Source organism: Callithrix jacchus, chromosome 1 (genome assembly GCF_049354715.1).
Source record: "Callithrix jacchus isolate 240 chromosome 1, calJac240_pri, whole genome shotgun sequence".
Classification (NCBI taxonomy): Eukaryota; Metazoa; Chordata; class Mammalia; order Primates; family Cebidae; genus Callithrix; species Callithrix jacchus.
The window spans coordinates 147,266,413-147,286,009 of NC_133502.1; the positions used below are offsets into that span (position 1 = coordinate 147,266,413).

At 38.4% G+C, this 19,597-nt stretch overlaps 1 protein-coding gene across 7 annotated transcripts in view; it reads left to right on the forward strand.

Moving 5' to 3' along the window:
* Positions 1–8,210, forward strand: part of TGFBR1 (transforming growth factor beta receptor 1) — a 51,830-nt gene extending 43,620 nt beyond the window's left edge. For all 7 annotated transcript variants that reach the window (XM_054258248.2, XM_009000155.5, XM_078373243.1 and 4 more), the window contains 3 exons: positions 831–955; positions 1,962–2,092; positions 3,734–8,210. In XM_054258248.2, the coding sequence (XP_054114223.1) occupies positions 831–955; positions 1,962–2,092; positions 3,734–3,859 (382 nt within the window). In that variant the 3' untranslated portion in view covers positions 3,860–8,210. The remainder of the gene's footprint in view (positions 1–830; positions 956–1,961; positions 2,093–3,733) is intronic.
* The last annotated feature ends 11,387 nt before the right edge of the window (positions 8,211–19,597 follow it).

Below are 19,597 nucleotides of genomic sequence, written 5' to 3' on the forward strand. Positions count from 1 at the left end.
TGAGCCGGTGAGTCTTCAAAAGAACTTAATTAGGTAGGTGTTGTTACCCTTAATTCACAGATGAGGAAACCACCTTTTGGAGGTTAAATAATTTGGCCAGCTTCATGTGGATGATAAGCCAGAGAGCTGAGATTTGAACCTGGGCATTTCTGACACAAAGCCCTTTTCACATGTTGTCACAGCATTTCTTCAAACCTACTGCCTTGGCCTTGGAGAGAGCCGGAGAGCTGGCAGCATTAGTCTATTCAAATTGCATGTATGATTTTGAGATTTCTGGATTCACTGGGGGTTCTCAACTCTCAGCCAGCTAAGTGGGTCCCTGGCAGTGGTTGCTGCAGGTCTCTGTGGGTCCTGACCCATAATTTTAGTAGGTTTTCAACGCTTCAGAACCCTCCAGTGTAGCATCAGTAGGAGAACTGGCATTCTTTTGTATCTGTTATCTTTTTCCCTGGTGTATATTCCTGCCCTTCCTTTCATCCTCAGTGAGATGACTTCTAGATTCACATGCATGGTTTCTGCCTAGTACATGTATAGGTGGTGTACATTAGGACATCTTAAATGGTTACAATGGTTATATGTGTGTCTTTCATTGGAAACCAAGATCATGACGCAGATAGTGTGAAACTGCTGTTTTAGCGTTTTGTGTGATTTAGTTGACATCATTAATGTGCAAACCAGTGTGTGTATTTAATATTTTTCTCGAGTCTAATATTTGCTGTGTAATATTGTGTGCAGATGTCTATGTTTAGAGAAATGTCTGAGTGGATATTCATCACAATGTGGCAATAAGGGCATGACTTTCAAAGTTCTTTTTGCAAATTTTCTTTTAGGTACATGGCCCCTGAAGTTCTCGATGATTCCATAAATATGAAACATTTTGAATCCTTCAAACGTGCCGACATCTATGCAATGGGCTTAGTATTCTGGGAAATTGCTCGACGATGTTCCATTGGTGGTAAATTGCTCCCCTTTCCCTCAACAGTTTGTTATGAACAGAATTTGTTCAAGAATTGTCTTCTTTTTTTGTTGAATGAAATTATGTACAGTTTATCATCTGAAACAGGAGGTCACCAAATGCCAGAGAAAACAAAGGCGATGAAACCTTTGGGAGGGGACAGTGCCATGGTGTACACATGCACAGCTCTAGCCTAGTGTATTCTCTTACTGTTTCCATTTGAATCTTGAGACTCATCAGAACCCAACCCCTTGTTATATTGGAATATAGTTCTTTAGAAAGGATAGCTGCTTGAGAGGCTCACCTAGGCAGCTGTTTCTAGCATGTACCTGGGTGACAAACTTATTTTTTTTCTTTGAGATTGTGGCTATTTTCTCCAACTTGATAGTTATAGATTACATACACAGAATACCATTGTGTTGTTTTCTAGAGTTTGTTTTAACTTCTAGCTTTTTAGATGGAGCACTTTTTAATGTTTACCCAGGAAAGTCTCTTAGGCTTGGGGACCTAGGCGTGGCTGAGACCTAGGCCTTAGGTTTTTGAGGCAGTGAGGGACAGAGTATTTCTCTGTATTGTAGTAAATAGGATATATTATTGACAGAAGCAAGTAGAGAAAGCAAGTAGAGAAACCTTAAACTTGCCTCATAGGATTCATGTCTCACTGAAGTGAAAGCCTGTTCACTCACAGAATAGAATCTCAGTTGCTGCACAGTAGGGCTCTAGGGGAAAATGTCAATCTGCTCATCACAGCTCATAGTTTACTGTCATTTCAAATAGACTTTATTGATCTTATGGCAATACTTAGTTTCAAGGTGTGGGCTCAGTATCAACTCAGGAAAGTGGTCTATGGATACAGATGTGGATGAGATAGAGAAAGCTATCATCTCAGTTCCACCTACCTACTTTAGTAATGACACAGTACAAGGGCTCTCAGGTGATCTTTTTAATGGTTTGGCATTAGCTGAATAAATTCTTCAAAATTTAATTTTCTTTTAAACTAATACAGGTATTCATGAAGATTACCAGCTGCCTTATTATGATCTTGTACCTTCTGACCCATCAGTTGAAGAAATGAGAAAAGTCGTTTGTGAACAGAAGTTAAGGCCAAATATCCCAAACAGATGGCAGAGCTGTGAAGTGAGTATTTCTTTCTGATATTAGGCAATTTTCTAAATTGATTCTGCTGAGTAAGTGAAAATTTGCTACTTTTCTTTAAGGAAAACAGACAAGAATTTTCTTTTTCAAAGCAGTCAAACCAATGTGTAAAAACAGAATAATTTGGTTTTCATATTCAATTGTAAGCACATTGAAAGGGCCATGGAACATTTGCAGTGGCCTTTACATATCAGAACATAGTTTAGATCTGCCAGGCAAGCGTAAGGCACATACTTTTTTTTTTTTTTTTTAGTGACGGAGTTTTGCTCTTGTTACCCAGGCTGGAGTACAATGGCGCGATCTCGGCTCACCGCAACCTCCACCTCCTGGGTTCAAGCAATTCTCCTGCCTCAGCCTCCCGAGTAGCTGGGATTACAGGCACGCGCCACCATGCCCAGCTAATTTTTTGTATTTTTAGTAGAGACGGGGTTTCACCATGTTGACCAGGATGGTCTCGATCTCTTGACCTCGTGATTCACCCGCCTCGGCCTCCCAGAGTGCTGGGATTACAGGCGTGAGCCACCGCGCCTGGCCTACCTTCAGCCAGGACAACCCAGAATAGTGGACAGTTCCTGGACAGGAATAAGGAGACATGTATTCTAGACCAGCCTGGCTACCATTTTAAGGATCTAACTTTGAACAAATCACTTCAGTTCTCTGGACCTTAATATCCCTTTGTAAGGTGAGGAACTCAGATAAGGTGATTACAAAGGTGTTTCAAATGATTTTCCATTTCATTCATCTGATTGCCTAGATGACCATTAACCAGGAATTTGGGGAAAATGCTTTTTTCCAGGAGTGTCTGAGCTTCTCATCAGCTCTAACAAAAGTTTTAGAAATGTTTTTGTAATTGCAAATTTAAGGATTCGTAAGACAAATTTTCTTTAACCTCTCTCTCCTTAATTGCTAGCTGTTACTATTATAAAATTAGTAAAGCGGGGACTATTCCTCCAGGTTTGAAGTTGTATAGCTTAAAAGGCTATAAAAAGCTGTTCAGTTCAGTAGTTGGTTTTACATCTTAAAATATTGTAGGACTCAGCAGAACCTCTAATAACCAACAGAGCTTGCTACCTCCAACAAAATCATCTCCAGGCCCAGATAAAATGTATTTCAGCATGCTCAAAGGATTTGCATGTGACATAAGAGTGCTGCTAGATTTTGTCTTTTAGAAATTTTATCTAGTTGGGAGGCCGAGGTGGGAGGATTGCTTGAGCCTGGGAGGTCAAGGCTACAGTGAGCTGAGAGCGTGCCATTACATTCCACTCTGGGCGACAGAGTGAGAGACCCTGTCTCAAAAAGAAAAATTTGATCTGGATGCTTCAAAGTACAAACTTAAAAGTTTAGTGAGGTCAGGTTTCTTCTTTGCTTTGCCCAGCTCTGGTTTAGGATTTGGCTTTTTCAGGTTTGCTAAGTCTTTGTCCACCTGCTTTCCAGCACTGACACCAATACTCTGTTGATGGAAATTTATGTAATTTCTACTCATTTGCTGTTACAAATAATGCTTCCACAACAACAACGAATGTTTATCTGTCATTTAAAAAGAAAGTTTACAGGTAAAGATTCTTATCCAGACCAGTGGAAAATGGTACATGCATTAATTATTTTTCTTGTATTTTCTTGTAGGCCCTGAGAGTAATGGCTAAAATTATGAGAGAATGTTGGTATGCCAATGGAGCAGCTAGGCTTACCGCATTGCGGATTAAGAAAACATTATCACAACTCAGTCAGCAGGAAGGCATCAAAATGTAATTCTGCAGCTTTGCTTGAACTCGACTTTTTTCTTCAGATCTGCTCCTGGGTTTTAATTTGGGAGGTCAATTGTTCTACCTCACTGAGAGGGAACAGAAGGATGTTGCTTCCTTTTGCAGCAGTGTAATAAAGGCAATTAAAACTTCCCAGGATTTCTTTGGACCCAGTAAACAGCCATGTGGGTCCTTTCTGTGCACTATGAACGCTTCTTTGCCAGGACAGTTACAAAATGTTGTGTAGTCTACCTTTATTTTTTATTAACAAAACTTGTTTTTTAAAAAGATGATTGCTGGTCTTAACTGTAGGTAACTCTGCTGTGCTGAAGATCATCTTTAAGGGCAAAGGAGTTGGATTACTGAGTTATAATAAAACATTTCTTATTATTAAAGAAAGTGATTTACTCCTGGTTAGTACATTCTCAGAGGATTCTGAACCACTAGAGTTTCCTTGATTCAGACTTTGAATGTACTCTCCTATAGTTTTTCAGGATCTTAAAACTAACACTTATAAAACTCTTATCTTGAGTCTAAAAATGACCTCATATAGTAGTGAGGAACATAATTTATGCAATTGTATTTTGTATACTATTATTGTTCTTTCACTTATTCAGAACATTACATGCCTTCAAAATGGGATTGTACTATACCAGTAAGTGCCACTTCTGTGTCTTTTTAATGGAAATGAGTAGAATTGCTGAAAGTCTCTATGTTAAAACCTATAGTGTTTGAATTCAAAAAGCTTATTTATGTGGGTATCCCAAACTTTTTCTGTTTTGTTTTTTGGAAAGGTTTTTGTGGTATGTCATTTGGTATTCTATTTTGAAAATGCCTTTCTTCTACCAAAATGTGCTTAAGCCACTAAAGAAATGAAGTGGCATTAATTAGTACATTGTTAGCATGGTCATGTTTGAATATTCTCACATCAAGCTTTTGCATTTTAATTGTGTTGTCTAAGTATACTTTTAAAATAGCAAGTGGCACTCTACATGCTTATAGTACTTTAATATTTGTATCATACAGACTAATTTTTCTAAAAGGGAAAGTTTGTCTAGCTGTTTGTGAAAAGTTATGTGGTATTCTGTAAGCCATTTTTTTCTTTATCTGTTCAAAGACAGTGTTATTTTTTTAAGAAAGGAATTACATTTAAAATTAGAATATGGTTAATGTTAAATAATAGGCCTTTTTCCAGGAAGGCAAAGGTAGTTAGTAATTTGAATAGATAACAGATGTGCAAGAGTCACATTGGTTATGTAGGAATGTTTGGTGGATCCTCTGTCTTTGTAACTGAGGTTAGAGCTAGTATGATTTTGAGGTCTCACTACACTTTGAGGAAGGCAGCTTTTAATTCAGTGTTTCCTTATGTGTGCGTACACTGCAACTGCTTACTTTACATGTAATTTATGTAATGCATTCATTGCACCCTTGATATTTGGAAGAGGTGGTAGCTAAAGAACATTCTGAGTATAGGTTCTTCTCCATTTTTACAGATGTTTTTGTCAAGTTAAATATTGAAAGCAAACTTGTCATGGTCTTCTCACATTAAGTTGAAACTAGCTTGTAATAACTGGTTTTTACTTCCAATGCTATAAAGTCTCTGCAGGGCTTTTGCAGTTTTCAAAGTCCTTTTATCACTGTGATCTTATTCCAAGGGGAGGAAAAACTATCCTAGCTGTGAGCCACAACTTTGACTTTATAGTGCTATCAGTTCCCCAATACAGGGTCAGAATAACCAATACAGTATTTTAGTCAGGAAGAGAAAGTGGCCATTTACACTGAATGAGTTGCATTCTGATAATGTCTTATCTCTTAAACGTAGAATAAATTCGAAAGACTATTTGGTCTTAAAACCAAAGTAATTTTAGAATGAGTGACATACTACATAGGAATTTAGTGTCAATTTTATGTGTTTAAAAACATCATGGGGAAAACGTGCTTAGAGATTACTATTTTGACTACAAGGTTGAGTTTTTTCTGTAGTTACCATAATTTCATTGAAGCAAATGAATGAGTTTGAGAGGTTTGTTTTTATAGTTGTGTTATATTACTTGTTTAATAATCTCTAATTTTGTGATCAGGTACTTTTTTTGTGGGTTTTTTGGGCCATTTCTAAGCCTACCAGATCTGCTTTATTAAACCCAGGGGACCAATGCATTTTATCACTAAAACTATTTTTATATAATTTTAAGAACATACCAAAATTTGTCTGATTTAAAGTTGTAATACATGATTTCTCACTTTCATGTAAGGTAATCCACTTTTGCTGAAGATATTTTTTATTGAATCAAAGATTGAATTACAATTATACTTTTGTTACCTAAGTGGATAAAATATACTTTCGATGAATCAGGGAATTTTTTAAAAGTTGGAGTTTAGTTCTAAATTGACTTCACATATTACTGCAGTTAATTCCTTTTTTGGCTAGGGATGGTTTGGTAAACCACAATTGACTAATATTGAAAATGAAAGTAACTTAAAAGATGGGATGGATCATGATTACTGTCAATAACTGCAGATAAATTTGATTAGAGTAATAATTTTGTCATTTAAAAACACAGTTGTTTATACTGCCCATTCTAGGATGCTCTCCTTCGAGGGTTCAACTTGGCTAAAACACCTTTAGTAAATTGTGTCTACATTCATTTTGCCAATAGCCAGGAGGAGTGGGGATGGGAGAAGTGGGGCATAGACACCCCTGCACCATCCTTTCTGGCTCCAGCTGTTTCTTGCAACCTGCTCTCCTCCTTGCTGGTCCCTGACACAGAGACCGTTGCCTCCCCCACAGACTTTTGACTGAAGAGCTGCTTTGGAGATCTAGAGTACAATGGCTGATGGAAGTTGTGGGACATATTTCCTTTTTTTTTTTTTTTTTTTTTTGTCGTTAGAAGTGGCAGGGAGAGGTCTCCACATTTGGAGATTGAGCAGATGAGGATTGGGATACCCCTGCTGGTTGCCCTCCTTTGACTTTAGCCATGGATGAGGAATGGGATAGCAGCAAGGTGGCTGCTGTGGTAGTGCGAGTTGTGCCAGAAACTGGCCAGTTGTATCCCCCGTAAGACAGGGTAAGGTCTGAAGAGCTGAGCCTGTAATTCTGCTGTAATAATGATAGTGCTCAAGAAGTGCCTTGAGTTCGTGTACAGTGCCATGGCCATTAAGAATCCCAGATTTCAGTTCTTATTAAAAATTGTCACTTCACGATTTTGTAGTCCATCCATGGTTACCTCTTTTCTCTATGTCTGAGAACTGTCAGATAGATACAAGCTATTTCATAAAACAAGATGGCAAAGAGATCATTAAATTGCACGACAAAATCAGTCTGCCATTAGTCACATCATCAAAAGCTTATTTTTATTCTTGCACTGGAAGAATCATAAGTCAACTGTTTCTTTTGTTTCTTGACCATGGCAGTGTTCTGGCTCCAAATGGTAGTGATTCCAAATAATGGTTCTGTTACAGTTAGGCAGAAAATGCCAACTCAGATATTTTGAGATACTAAGGATTATCTCTGGACATGTACTGCAGCTTCTTGTCTCTGTTTTGGATTACTGGAATACCAGTGGGCCCTCTCTCTAAGAATGCTGGACTTCTAGGATATTGTGAGGATTGTCAGTACATTAAACTTTTCAATCCCATTATGCAATCTTGTTTGTAAATGTAAACTTTTAAAAATACAGTTAATAACATTCAACCTGTTTCTTACAACTTAAAAGGAATTTCAGTGAATTTGTTTTTATTTTTTAACAAGATTTGTGAATTGAATATCATGAACCGTGTTTTGATATCCCTTTTTCACGTTGTGCCAACGGAATGGGGTGTTTGATATTTCTGTATATGTCAAGGAGATGCTTCAAAATATCAGTTGCTTTAAACTTAAATTACCTCTCAAGAGACCAAGGTACATTTACCTCATTGTGTATATAATGTTTAGTATTCGTCAGAGCATTCTCCAGGTTTGCCGTTTTATTTCTATGAAGTATGGGTATTATGTTGCTCAGTTAGTCTAATGGTACTGTATTGTTTATATTTGTACCCCAGATAACATCATCTGTACTTTCTGTTTTCTGTATTGTATTTGTGCAGAATACTTTTGGTTTTATCAGTGTAATCTCTGCCCTTTAAGATATGTACAGAAAATGTCCATATAAATTTCCATTTAAGTCGAATGATACTGAGAAGCCTGTAAAGAGAGAAAAGACATAAGCTGCGTTTCCCCATACGTTTTTTAAATTGTATATTGTATTTGTAGTAATATTCCAAATGAATGTAAATAGGAAATAGAAGAGTGATGCTTATGTTAAGTCCTAACACTGCAGTAGAAGAATGGAAGCAGTGCAAATAAATTACATTTTTCCCAAGTGCCAGTGGCATATTTTAAAATAACATGTGTATGCTGGAATGAGCCATGCCATATGTAGTTGCTGTAGATAGCAGCTAGAACCTTTGAGTTACCAGAGTCGCTTTTCTAACCCTGCCTAGTGCAAGTTACAGTATTATAGCATGTTTGAGGAGTACTCTCCTGTCTGCAGGTGTGGCTTTGTGCCTGGGGGCTTTTCTCTACATGCTTAGAGGTGTGGGTCTTCAAAAGTGGTGCTTGGTGGACCTGTGTACAGGTAAACTCAGTTGCCTTTGGCTCAGCACATTTGTTAGTGTCCTGGGGGTGAAAACTTGGCTGATAAAGAGAACTGAAAAATCATGATAGAGATGTGGTCCCCAATCCCTTGACTGAATCTGGGGAGGGGCTTTGGGAATAAGACTGCTCTCACATTAAAGATAGTTACTTTAATTTGAAGACTGGATTTAGGGATTTTTTTTTCTTTATAATAAAGACATCACCAGGATATGGAGCTTTTGTTGAAAGTTGGAAAAAAGGTGAAATTTAAGACATTCCCAGACAAATACTAAGACAGTTTGTTACGTATGGATATCTGCCTTACAAGAAATACTAAATCCTTCAGACAGAAAATAAATGACACCAGATGGTAACCTGAATCCACTGGATGAAATAAAGAGCACCAGAAATCGTGGATATGTGTGTAAATAGAAGACTATGATTGTATTGCTGCCATAACAAATTACCACAATATACTGGCTTAAAGCAACACCAGTTTATTAGCTCAGAGTTTCATAAATCAGAAGTCTGGACATAACAGCTCAGTTGGTTCTCTGCTCCATATTGTAAAAGGTCAAAATGAAGGTATTGGCTGGGCTGCATTCTTTTCTGGAGGCTCGAGATGAATAGGCTTCCAAGCTCATTGAGGTTGTTGGCAGAATTCAACTCCATATGGTTTAAGACTGAGGTTGGTCAGGGGTTGTCAGTTTCTAGAAGCCACTCATATTCCTTGGCTCGTGGTTCCCTCCTCCATCATCAAAACCAGCAACAGTGGGTTGAATCCTCCTTGCACTTCCCTCTGATCTCCCCTTCTGCCTCATCTCTCCACTGTCTTCCACTGCATCTCTGATTCTTCTGGTTTCCTCTTTTGCTTTTAAGGGTACATGTGATTACTCTGGGCTCATCTAGATAATCCAGAATAATTACTGATTTAGTAACCTCAGTTTTACCTGCGAAGTCCATTCACAGCAGTACCAAGATTAGTGTTTGATTAAATAACTAGAGAATGGGAATTTTTGGGATATATTTGCCTACCAAAATAAATACAAGTTCTCAGTAGCATAAGACTATATAGTAATTATAACACCATACTGTTGGGTTTACAGTACAGGTGCAGAATATATTAATAGCACCAAGGAGTGGGTAGGAAGTGGAGCTGTATTGGGACAAAGGTGATTTTATTAGAATTAATTAGTCTTAAAAAGATTGTAATAAATTGAAATGCATACTGTAGACCTGGAGTAACCACTAAAGCATCAATTTAAAAATGTATTTAAAAAAATGGTAAACCAAGAAATATTTAACACAAAAGGCAGAAAGGGACAGAGAAGCAAAATTGTATGAGACATTTGGAGAACAAATAGCAAAATGCCAGCCATAGTCTGATCATACCCTAATTTCATTAAATGTGAATGGTCTAAATAGTTAAAAGGTAGAGATTGTCAGGATGAATTTTTAAAAAATCAACTATATGGTGTCCACAGAGGCACACTGTAGATTCAAAGACCAATAGTTTGAAAGTATGGAAAAATATAAAACATCCAACAGTAATCGTAAGAGGGCTGGAATGTCTTTATTAATAAAGTGGGCTTTAAGACAAATATTACTAGAAATAAACAATTCTTTAAAAAGTCATATATTTGAGAGATACAACAGTTAACATATGTATATGCACCTAACAGGACCACAAAATAATGAGAAAAACCATAGACTTGAGAGGGCAAATGGACAATTTAATAATATTTGGAGATTTTGACACCTTATAATAATTGATAGAATGACTCAATTGAGAATCACAGCCATATGAAAGAATGCTGTCAGCTTGTCCTAACACCACCGCCACCCACCACCAACAGAATGCACACTCTTTGTCAGTGCATATGGAACATTCTCCAGGGAACACTACATGGTATTTCATAAAAAGTTTCAATGAACTTAAAAGGATTGGAATAGTAAAAGTATGTTCTCCAACCATGTTTAAATTAAGTCAGATGTCAACAGAAAATTACAAAGCCCCAAATATTTATAAATTAAATTGCACATTTCTAAAATATCCATGTATTGAAGAAGTCACAAAGGAAGTCAGAAATTTTTAGACAAATTGAAAGTACAGAATGTCAAAATTTATGGTGTACAGCTAATACACTGCTTAAAGGGAAATTTACACTTTTAAATACCTATATTTTAAAAGTATTTAAAGCCAGTGAAGAGAGATGCAAAAATCCTTAAAATATAGTATTAGGAAACTGAATCCAGCAACAGATAAAAAGATTAATACACCAGGGCCAAATGGACCATATCCTAGGACTGTAAGCTTCATTTAATATCAAAAAATTAAATGGGTTATACCATACTAATAGAAGAAACAATAAAACTCATTATAATAACTAAATAGCTGCATTCATTATGACAACTCAGCAAACTAGAAATAGAAGGCAATTTCCTCAAGCTAGTAGTGAAGGGCATCTGTAAAAAATTCACAGCCAACATGCTTAATGGTGAAAGAGAATATTTTTCTCCTTAAGTCAGGAACAAGTAGAGAACATCCTCTCATCATTTCTATTCAATGTTGTCATGGAGGTTCTATCCAGTCCCTGCTCCCTCTCCCTACAAAAAGACTATAAAGACATTAGATTGGGGAAAAGAGTCTTTACAACTAATATTACCGGTTAGAGTCTAAAGAATCCACCAGAAAAAAATTTTTTATGAGACCCAATAAACTTAGCAAGCAAGGTTGTAGGAAACACAATCAATATTTTAAAAATTGACATATTAGCAATGAAAAATACCTTCTAAGGTAAACTACTCAGAATAGTGTCGAAAAATACAATAATACATTTATTTAATTGAGAAAAATATTGCTGAGGAAAATCAAAGGATTTAAATTAATGAAGAGAACGTCCATGTTCATGGATTAGAGAATTCAATGCTGTTACGATGGCAATTCTCCCCAAAGTGTCCTATAAATTCAGCTCAATCCCTAGCAATATTCCAGAAAGATTTTCTTTAAATTCACAAGCTGATCCTAAAACTTATATGGAAATGCAAAATGTCTAAAAGACCCCAAATGATTTTAAAATACAATAACAAAATTAGACAAATTACACAATTTCAAAACTTACTGTAAAGTTACAATTATCAGGAGTGTTTACTGGCACAAGGATAATTGGTCATATAGAGCAATGGGATAGAATTAAGGGTCCAGAAATAAACTCTCACATATGACCAATGGACTTCCAAGATATGCACAAAGATAATTCAGCAGGAGAAAAGACAGTCATTTCAATAAATGGTGCAGAGACAATTGGATATTCGTATTTTAAAAGGAAGGAAAAGGAGAAAGTTAATTAGACCCTCAACTCATTATGCATCTAAGGATAAGAGCTAAAGCTATACAAGAAAACAGGAGAAAATCTTTGTGGTCTTAGGTTAGGCAAAGATTTTAATAGCAAAAGCAAAATTCAAAAGCAAAATTTATTTTTTAAAAAGTTGATAAATTGGACTTCTCCAAAACTAAAATATTTGGGGCATTATAAAACAAGAGAATGAAAAGATGAGCCAAAGCCTGGGAGAAAGTATTTGCAAATCATACATCTGATAAGAGATTTGTATTCAGAATATATAAAGAACTCTTAGAAAACTCTTAGAACTCAATAAAAAGACAAATGACCCAATTAAAAATTGATGAACGAATTCATTGCTCAGAGATTTGTGATGGTAGGGTTAAAATTTAAAATAATGTTCTAAATTATTTAGGTATTAATGTTTAAATGGTAATTCGACAACCGTTTATAAAGTGATTTCTGAATACTGTAAACTATATGTAGGACTGTGACAAAGTAAAAATTGGTCAAAAGAATTTGACATTTTCCCAAGAAGATATATGAATAGCTAATAAACATAATTCTTTATAAAGACCTGATGAAATTAAAACCACAAGAAACCCCTTCTCACACACTCAAATGATATAGTTTTAAAAAGATAACCAAGTGTCAATAAAGATGAGAAAAAGATGAATCTCACACGCTGCTGAAATGTAAAGAATCCCTTTGGAAAACGGATTGGTGGTATCTTAAGAGGTTAAACAGAAACCTATTATGTAACCCACTAATATCATTTCTAGGTATCAGCAGAGCTGCCAGATAAAATACAGAATGCACAGTTAAATTTGTGTGTCAGATGAAAACAAACAATTTTTTAGTATAAGTTTGTCCAAAATATTGCATGGAACATATTTATACTAAAAAAAAAGTATTGTTTATCTGACATTTAAATTTCACTTGGCATCCTGTATTTTAACTTGCTAAATCTGGCAACTCTAATCCAAGAAAAGTTAAAACATATATCCACACAAAGTCTTGTAGGTGAACATTCACAGCAGCATAATTCAATAGTCAAAAATGGAAACACGCTAAATGTCCATCAACTGGTGAACTGATGTTTAAGACGCGGGATATTTATACCACAGTTTACAAGACTGCTTGATCCACGTTGCAATGTGGATGACCTCACAACCCTGATGCTAAGTGAAGGAAGTAGGATGAAAATGTTGTAAAAAGTCACAAGGGAACTTTCTGGGATAATGGGAATTGAGGCAGGAGAACAGGGTCTGGAGGTAGGGAACTTAAGGCTGTTTCACCCCAACTTCCTAGAACTAAATTGAAAGGAAAACCCTAACTTTCCATGCCTAAGTAACAAAAGGACCAGAGGCTACTCCCTTTCACCTTTCTGCCCTGCAGATGGGAAATCTGTCTGCAACAAACCAGACTGATTGCCGCGGAGTCTTCCTTTGCAACTTTGTAACTTCCCTGCAGCCTCTCAATGGTTGCCGTCCACAACCAATCAGGAAGAGTCAGTCTTCATCTGCATGGAAGTATAACTTTGTAATTTCACCCTAGCCTCTGATTGTTTGCACAGGAGTGTGACCTTTGTAACTTCAGTCTCTGGTTGGCTGCTCTCTGCAACCAATCAGACTGATTGTGGATACCACTTCATTTACATGAAGTGGCCAAAGGGAAACTTCTAGGGGATATTTGGACCCAAGAAGATTCTGTATCTGGTCTCTTGAGCAGCCGGGCTGCTCCCACACAGTGTACTTTCGTTTTCAATAGAATCCCTGCTTTCGTTCTTGTGTTACTTCATTCTTTCTTTGCTTTCCTGAGCGTTTTGTCCAACTCTTTGTTCAAAACAAGAACCTGGGCAACTTGCAGTCACGACTCTCTACCAGTGACAGAATGTTTCAAAACTTGATTTTGTTGATGAATGCAGAACTCTGAAAATTTACTAATCATTCACTGTACACATGCAATGGGGATTTTATGATGTGTAAACTATACCTCAGTAAGTCTGTTAAAGAAAAAAAAAAAGGGAGGAACGATCCAAGATGGCCGATTGCTAACATCTCGGGATTGCAGCTCTCAGGGAAAGCACAGAAAACTAGAGGACGCCACACTTTCAGACAAATTCTGGTTGCTCACGGAGCAGAAGATCCCCAGTGGAGGAATCACATGGGTAGCCAGCGTGACTCTTGTGGCCGGGCGCAGCGGTTTCGCCGGCACCTCGGTGTGGCAGCTCTCAGAGCAGAGTAAACAGGGCTGGCTCCCCTTCTGACCAAGGTTTGGAGGACCCACACAGGTCCCCAGCACAACTCCTGAGACTGGAGCAGCAGCTCTGATGGCATCTCGGCGCGGCAGCTCTCGGGCAGAGTAAACGGGACTGGTTCCCCTTCTGACCAAGGTTTGGAGCCCCGGGAAGGCAGAGTCGCCTATTATGGACACAAGAAGGAAGCCAGACAGGAGAATCCTGGGCAGAAAAGCACCATCAGTCTTAACGCCCCATTCTGGCCCTGGGAACTAACAACTTGGACGTCCACTCAAGAGACCTAATCTGAAAGTTGGTAATTTCAAAGACCACAGGAGGATAAATTTACAATCATGGGAAAAAAACAGCGTAAAAAGGCTGAGAATACTCAAAATCAGAACGCCTCTCCCTCTAAAGATGATCACAGTTCCACATCGACAATGGAACAAGGCTTGATGGAGAACGAGCGCATCCCAATAACAGAATCACGCTTCAGGGAATGGATAAGAAACTTCTGTGAGTTAAAAGAACATGTTGTAGCCCAACATAAAGAAACTAAGGACTTTGAAAAAAGGTTTGATGAAATCCTATTGAGAACAGACAACTTAGAGAGGAGTATGAGTGAATTAATGGAACTGAAGAATAGAGTACAGGAACTCCAAGAAGTATGCACAGGTTTAAACACTCGAATTGTTCAAGCAGAAGAAAGGATATCAGAGGTCAAAGTCCAACTTAATGAAAGAAAACAAGAAGACAAGATTAGAGATAAAAGGATAAAAAGGAATGAGCAAAGTCTCCAAGAAATGTGGGACTATGTGAAAAGACCAAATTTACGTTTGATAGGTGTACCTGAATGTGACGGAGAGAATGAATCCAAGCTGGAAAATACCCTTCAGGATATTATTCAGGAAAATTTCCTAAACTAGCAAAGCAGGTCAATATTCAACCCCAGGTAATACAGAGAACACCACAAAGATATTCCTCAAGAACAGCAACCCCAAGGCACATAATTGTTAGATTCACCAGGGTTGAAACGAAGGAGAAAATACTAAGGGCAGCCAGAGAGAAAGGTCAGGTTACCCACAAAGGCAAGCCTATCAGACTTACAGCAGATCTCTCAGCAGAATCTCTACAAGCCAGAAGAGAGTGGGGGCCAATATTCAACATCCTCAAAGAACAGAACCTTCAGCCCAGAATTTCATATCCAGCCAAACTAAGCTTCACAACTGAAGGAAAAATAAAATCTTTTATAAACAAGCAAGTACTCAGAGATTTTATTGCCACCAGGCCTGCTTTACAAGAGCTTCTGAAAGAAGCATTACATACAGAAAGAAACAACCAGTATTAGCCTTTCTAAAAATATACCAAAAAGTAAAGAGCATCAACATAAAGAAGAATTTACATCAACGAATGGATAAAACAGCCAGTTAACATCAAATGGCAGTAACCCTAAATTTAAATTGACTAAATCCCCCAATCAAAAGACACAGCCAAAACCCAACGGCATGTTGCATCCCGACCTGTTTCACATGCAAGGATACACAAAGACTCAAAGGGATGGAGAAAGATTTACCAACCAAATGGAGAGCAAAAATAAATAAATAAATAAAAAGCAGGAGTTGCAATTCTCGTATCGGATAAAATAGATTTTAAAGCAACAAAGATATAGTGGTAAAAGGATCAATGCAACAACAAGAGCTAACGATCCTAACACCCAGATACATAGAGACTTAGACTCAATGAGACAGAAAATTAATAAGGATATCAAGGACTCGAACTCAGATCCGGAACAAGTAAACTTAATAAATATTTATAGAGCTCTCCACTTCAAATACACAAAATATACATTCTTGTCAATACCACATCACACCTACTCATAGTTTTAAATGAAACATTGATTGGCCATTATTAATACCCATTTTTTTTCAGAATAAAGCAATATTTCTGTTCACCCTCCCTCTTTCTCTTCCTCTTTCTTCCTCTCCATTACTCATTTTTTTTTCTTTCTTTCTCTCAAAAAAAAAAAAAAAAAAAGAAATCAACTTGTAAACCTCTAGATCCAGGTCAGCAATGTCTCTCTCATTGCTTGATTTCCTTCCTTCCCTTCCCTTCCCTCCCTCCCTCCCTTCCTCCCCCCTTCCTCCCTTTCTTCCTTCCTTCTTCCTCCCTTCCTCCTTCCCTCCCTTCCTGCCTTCCTCCCTTCCTCAAAAAAAAAAAAAAAAAAAAAAGAACAAGTAAAACTCACCTTTGCCAGGTTTTTAAAGTTTTTTTTTCCCCCTTTAGACAAGGACTCACTCTGTCACACAGGCTGGAGTGCAGCGGTGCGATCACAGCTCCAGGCAACCTCTACCTCCCCAGGTTCAAGTGATTCTCCCCGTCAGGATCCTGAGTAACTGAACTACAGGTACCAGCCACCACACCCAACTAATTTTTCTATTTTTTAGTAGATACAGGGTTTCAGCATAAAGCCCAAGCTAGTCTTGAATTCCCAAGCTCTGGTGATCCACCCACTCGGCCTCCCAAAGTGCTGTGATTACAAGCGTCAGCCACTGCACCTGGTCTCGCCTTGCCATTCTTGCCACCCACCATACGTCATGTGCGCGCCATGCTGCATGTCCAGATGCACCCTGCTTCCTGCCTTTCTGCTCTGCTCTGCCCTCTGACAGAACTGCACTTTTCCCTCTCTTCTGCTTTGCTAACTTGAATCAACTCCAAGTCTCACATCTGAAGGCATTTCCTCCACTGTTGTTGCCCATCCTGCCAGCTGGTGCATCATTGATCCTCTACTGCATTTCCAAATCACGTGGCTCATCTCATTGCACCTCATTCCCATTTTAATCCCCTTAGAGAGTTTAGGACTCTTGTTCTCCCTCTCTTCCCCTTAAGAGAAGCTGATGGTTTTTTTTTTTTTTAGACAGAGTCTTGCTCTGTCGCCCAGGCTGGAGTGCAATGGCATGATCTCAGCTCACTGCAACCTCTGCCTCCCAGGTTCAAGTGATTCTTGTCTCAGCCTCCCAAGTAGCTGGGACTACAGCCATGTGCCACTACAGCCGTGTGCCATCACACCCAGCTAATTTTTTTGGTATTTTTAGTAGAGATGGGGTTTCACCATATTTGGCCAGGCTGGTCTTGAACTCCTGACCTCAGGTGATCCACCTGCCTCAGCCTCCCAAAGTACTGGGATTACAGGAATGAGACACCATGCTCGGCAAAGCAGACGGTTTCTTATGCCTTTCCTTTTCCAAGCACCTAGTGTAAAAATTAACAAAATAGATTCAGTGCTTATTTGGGTGCTAGCTCTGCTGGGTCCTTGGATGCTCTGGATTCTCGCATGTTTGGGGTGCTTTGTCCAGATTTGTAGGGGTCTTCCCTAAATGGCTCCCACCACACTCTGTTTCCAACGCCATCATTTTGTGCACATGCTTGCCTCTAAGGCCTTGTATTAATTTTATGTCTCTGTGTGTTTCTAAGGCTTGCTGCTGCAACTAGCTGTGAATGCCTGGAGAACAGGAACGGTATCTGATTCATTTCTGTGAAGCTCTTGCCTAGCCCAGGGCTTGGCTCACAGCAGGCACTAAGGGGAGCTTGTTGAATGAACGAACGTCCAGTTAAAGGAATCCCAAATGAATATGGACCAATCTAACAGAATATAGCCATGGAGATGGATATTTACTTTATAAATAAGCAGAGTCTTTCATCTTGTGGTTCCCCAAATGCAGAGCCTACAAGCTTTTATAACGGGATTTCTTACTGCCCCACCAATCTCTGGCCTCCCTTTGCTATTCTGTTTATTTATTCCATCAATTACTTCCATTGTCCTTTAATTAGTTTATATTTTTATCATATTTTATGTCATTCTTTTTAAAACAATGAGCTCTCCTTAGTCAGAAGCCAGTACCTTGTAGTAAGATGAAGTTTGGGGTCTTCTGATTTAAATTATTTAAAGTGAAAGAATATTTTTACATTCTCAATAATTATGATCAATTTTTACATTCCCTTTATTGTACATTGACTGAATAATAAACCCTGTACATATTATTCATCTCTTTACATTTCTTTTCTTGTTCTCCCAGATGAAAACCAGAATTCTTATTCATAGCAATTTAGACCTCAGCCTAGCTTATGAGCAGAGTTACCCAGATGATTTTGGAAGTCTTTCCAGCTCTACTATTTTGTGATTCTAATGCAATTTTTACGTTTTTAAAAAACCAATGATTGAATGAAATCTGTTTTGATCTTATTGGGATGTTCATATTTTCAACCTTTATTCATTTATTTATTCTCTCAAGTTCCTTTTTCTGTGATTTTTAAAAACACTTCAACTTTTATTTTAGATTCAAGGTGTAGGTGCGCAGATTTTTTACATGATTATATTGTGTGATGCTGAGGTTTGGGGTATGATTGATTCTGTCCGTCAGGCAATGAGCATAGACCCAATGGGTAGTTTCTCAGCCCCTGTTACCTTCTACCTGCCCCCTGCAGCAGTCCCCGGTGCCTGTTGTTCCCGTTTCTGTGTCCATGTGTACCCCGTGGTTAGCTCCCCCTTATAATTGAGAGCATGCGATATTTGGTTTTCTGTTTCTGCGTCAGTTCGCTTAGGTTATTGGCCTCCAGCTGCATCCATGTTGCTGCAAAGAACATGCGTTTGGTTTTTGATGGTTGTATAGCATTACACGGTGTATATGTACCACATTTTCTTTATCCAATCCACCGTGGATGGGCACCTAGGTAGATTCCATGTCTTTGTTATTGTGAATAGTGCTGCAATGAACATGTGAGTGTCTTTTGGATAGAACAACGTATTTTCCCCTGGGTATCTGAGTAATGGAACCGCTGGGTTGAAGAGTAGTTCTGTTTTAAGCTCTTTAAGAAACCTCCAAACTGCTTTCCACAATGGCTGAACTACTTTATATTCCCAGCAGCCTCCCCACCATCTATTATTTTTTGACTTTTCATAAGAGCCATTCTGACTGGTGTGAGATGGTATCTCATTGTCAACTTTTACTTTAAAAAGGAACAAGAATTTGGTTCATCGCCTCACACTGCCTACGCTGTTGTTGTTGTTGTTTGAGACAGAGTTTTGCTCTTTTGCCCAGGCTGGAATGCAGTGGCACGATCTTGGCTCACTGTAAACTCCGCCTTCCAATTTTAAGCGATTCTCCTGCCTCAGCCTCCCGAGTAGCTGGGATTACAGGTGCACGCCACCACGCCCAGCTAATATTTATATTTTTAGTAGAGATGGCATTTCACCATGTTGGCCAGGTTGGTCTCAAACTCCTGACCTCATGATCTGCCCACCTTGGCCTCCCAAAGGGATTACAGGTGTGAGCCACCGTGTCCAGTCACTGCCTGTGTTTTTAAAGAGCATGTCCTAAGGTTAAGTTCGATATGGACATTTGGTGCTTGCCAGATACAGTCTGGGTTTCACAGGATGACTCACCAAATATGTAGCTTGATTCCTGCTGGACTAACTCGTGCCTTGGCTATGTTTGAATCATTCCAAAAGCCAGCTGAATGGGATCTGTGACTCTGGGTGGAAGGGGCCTTGCATAA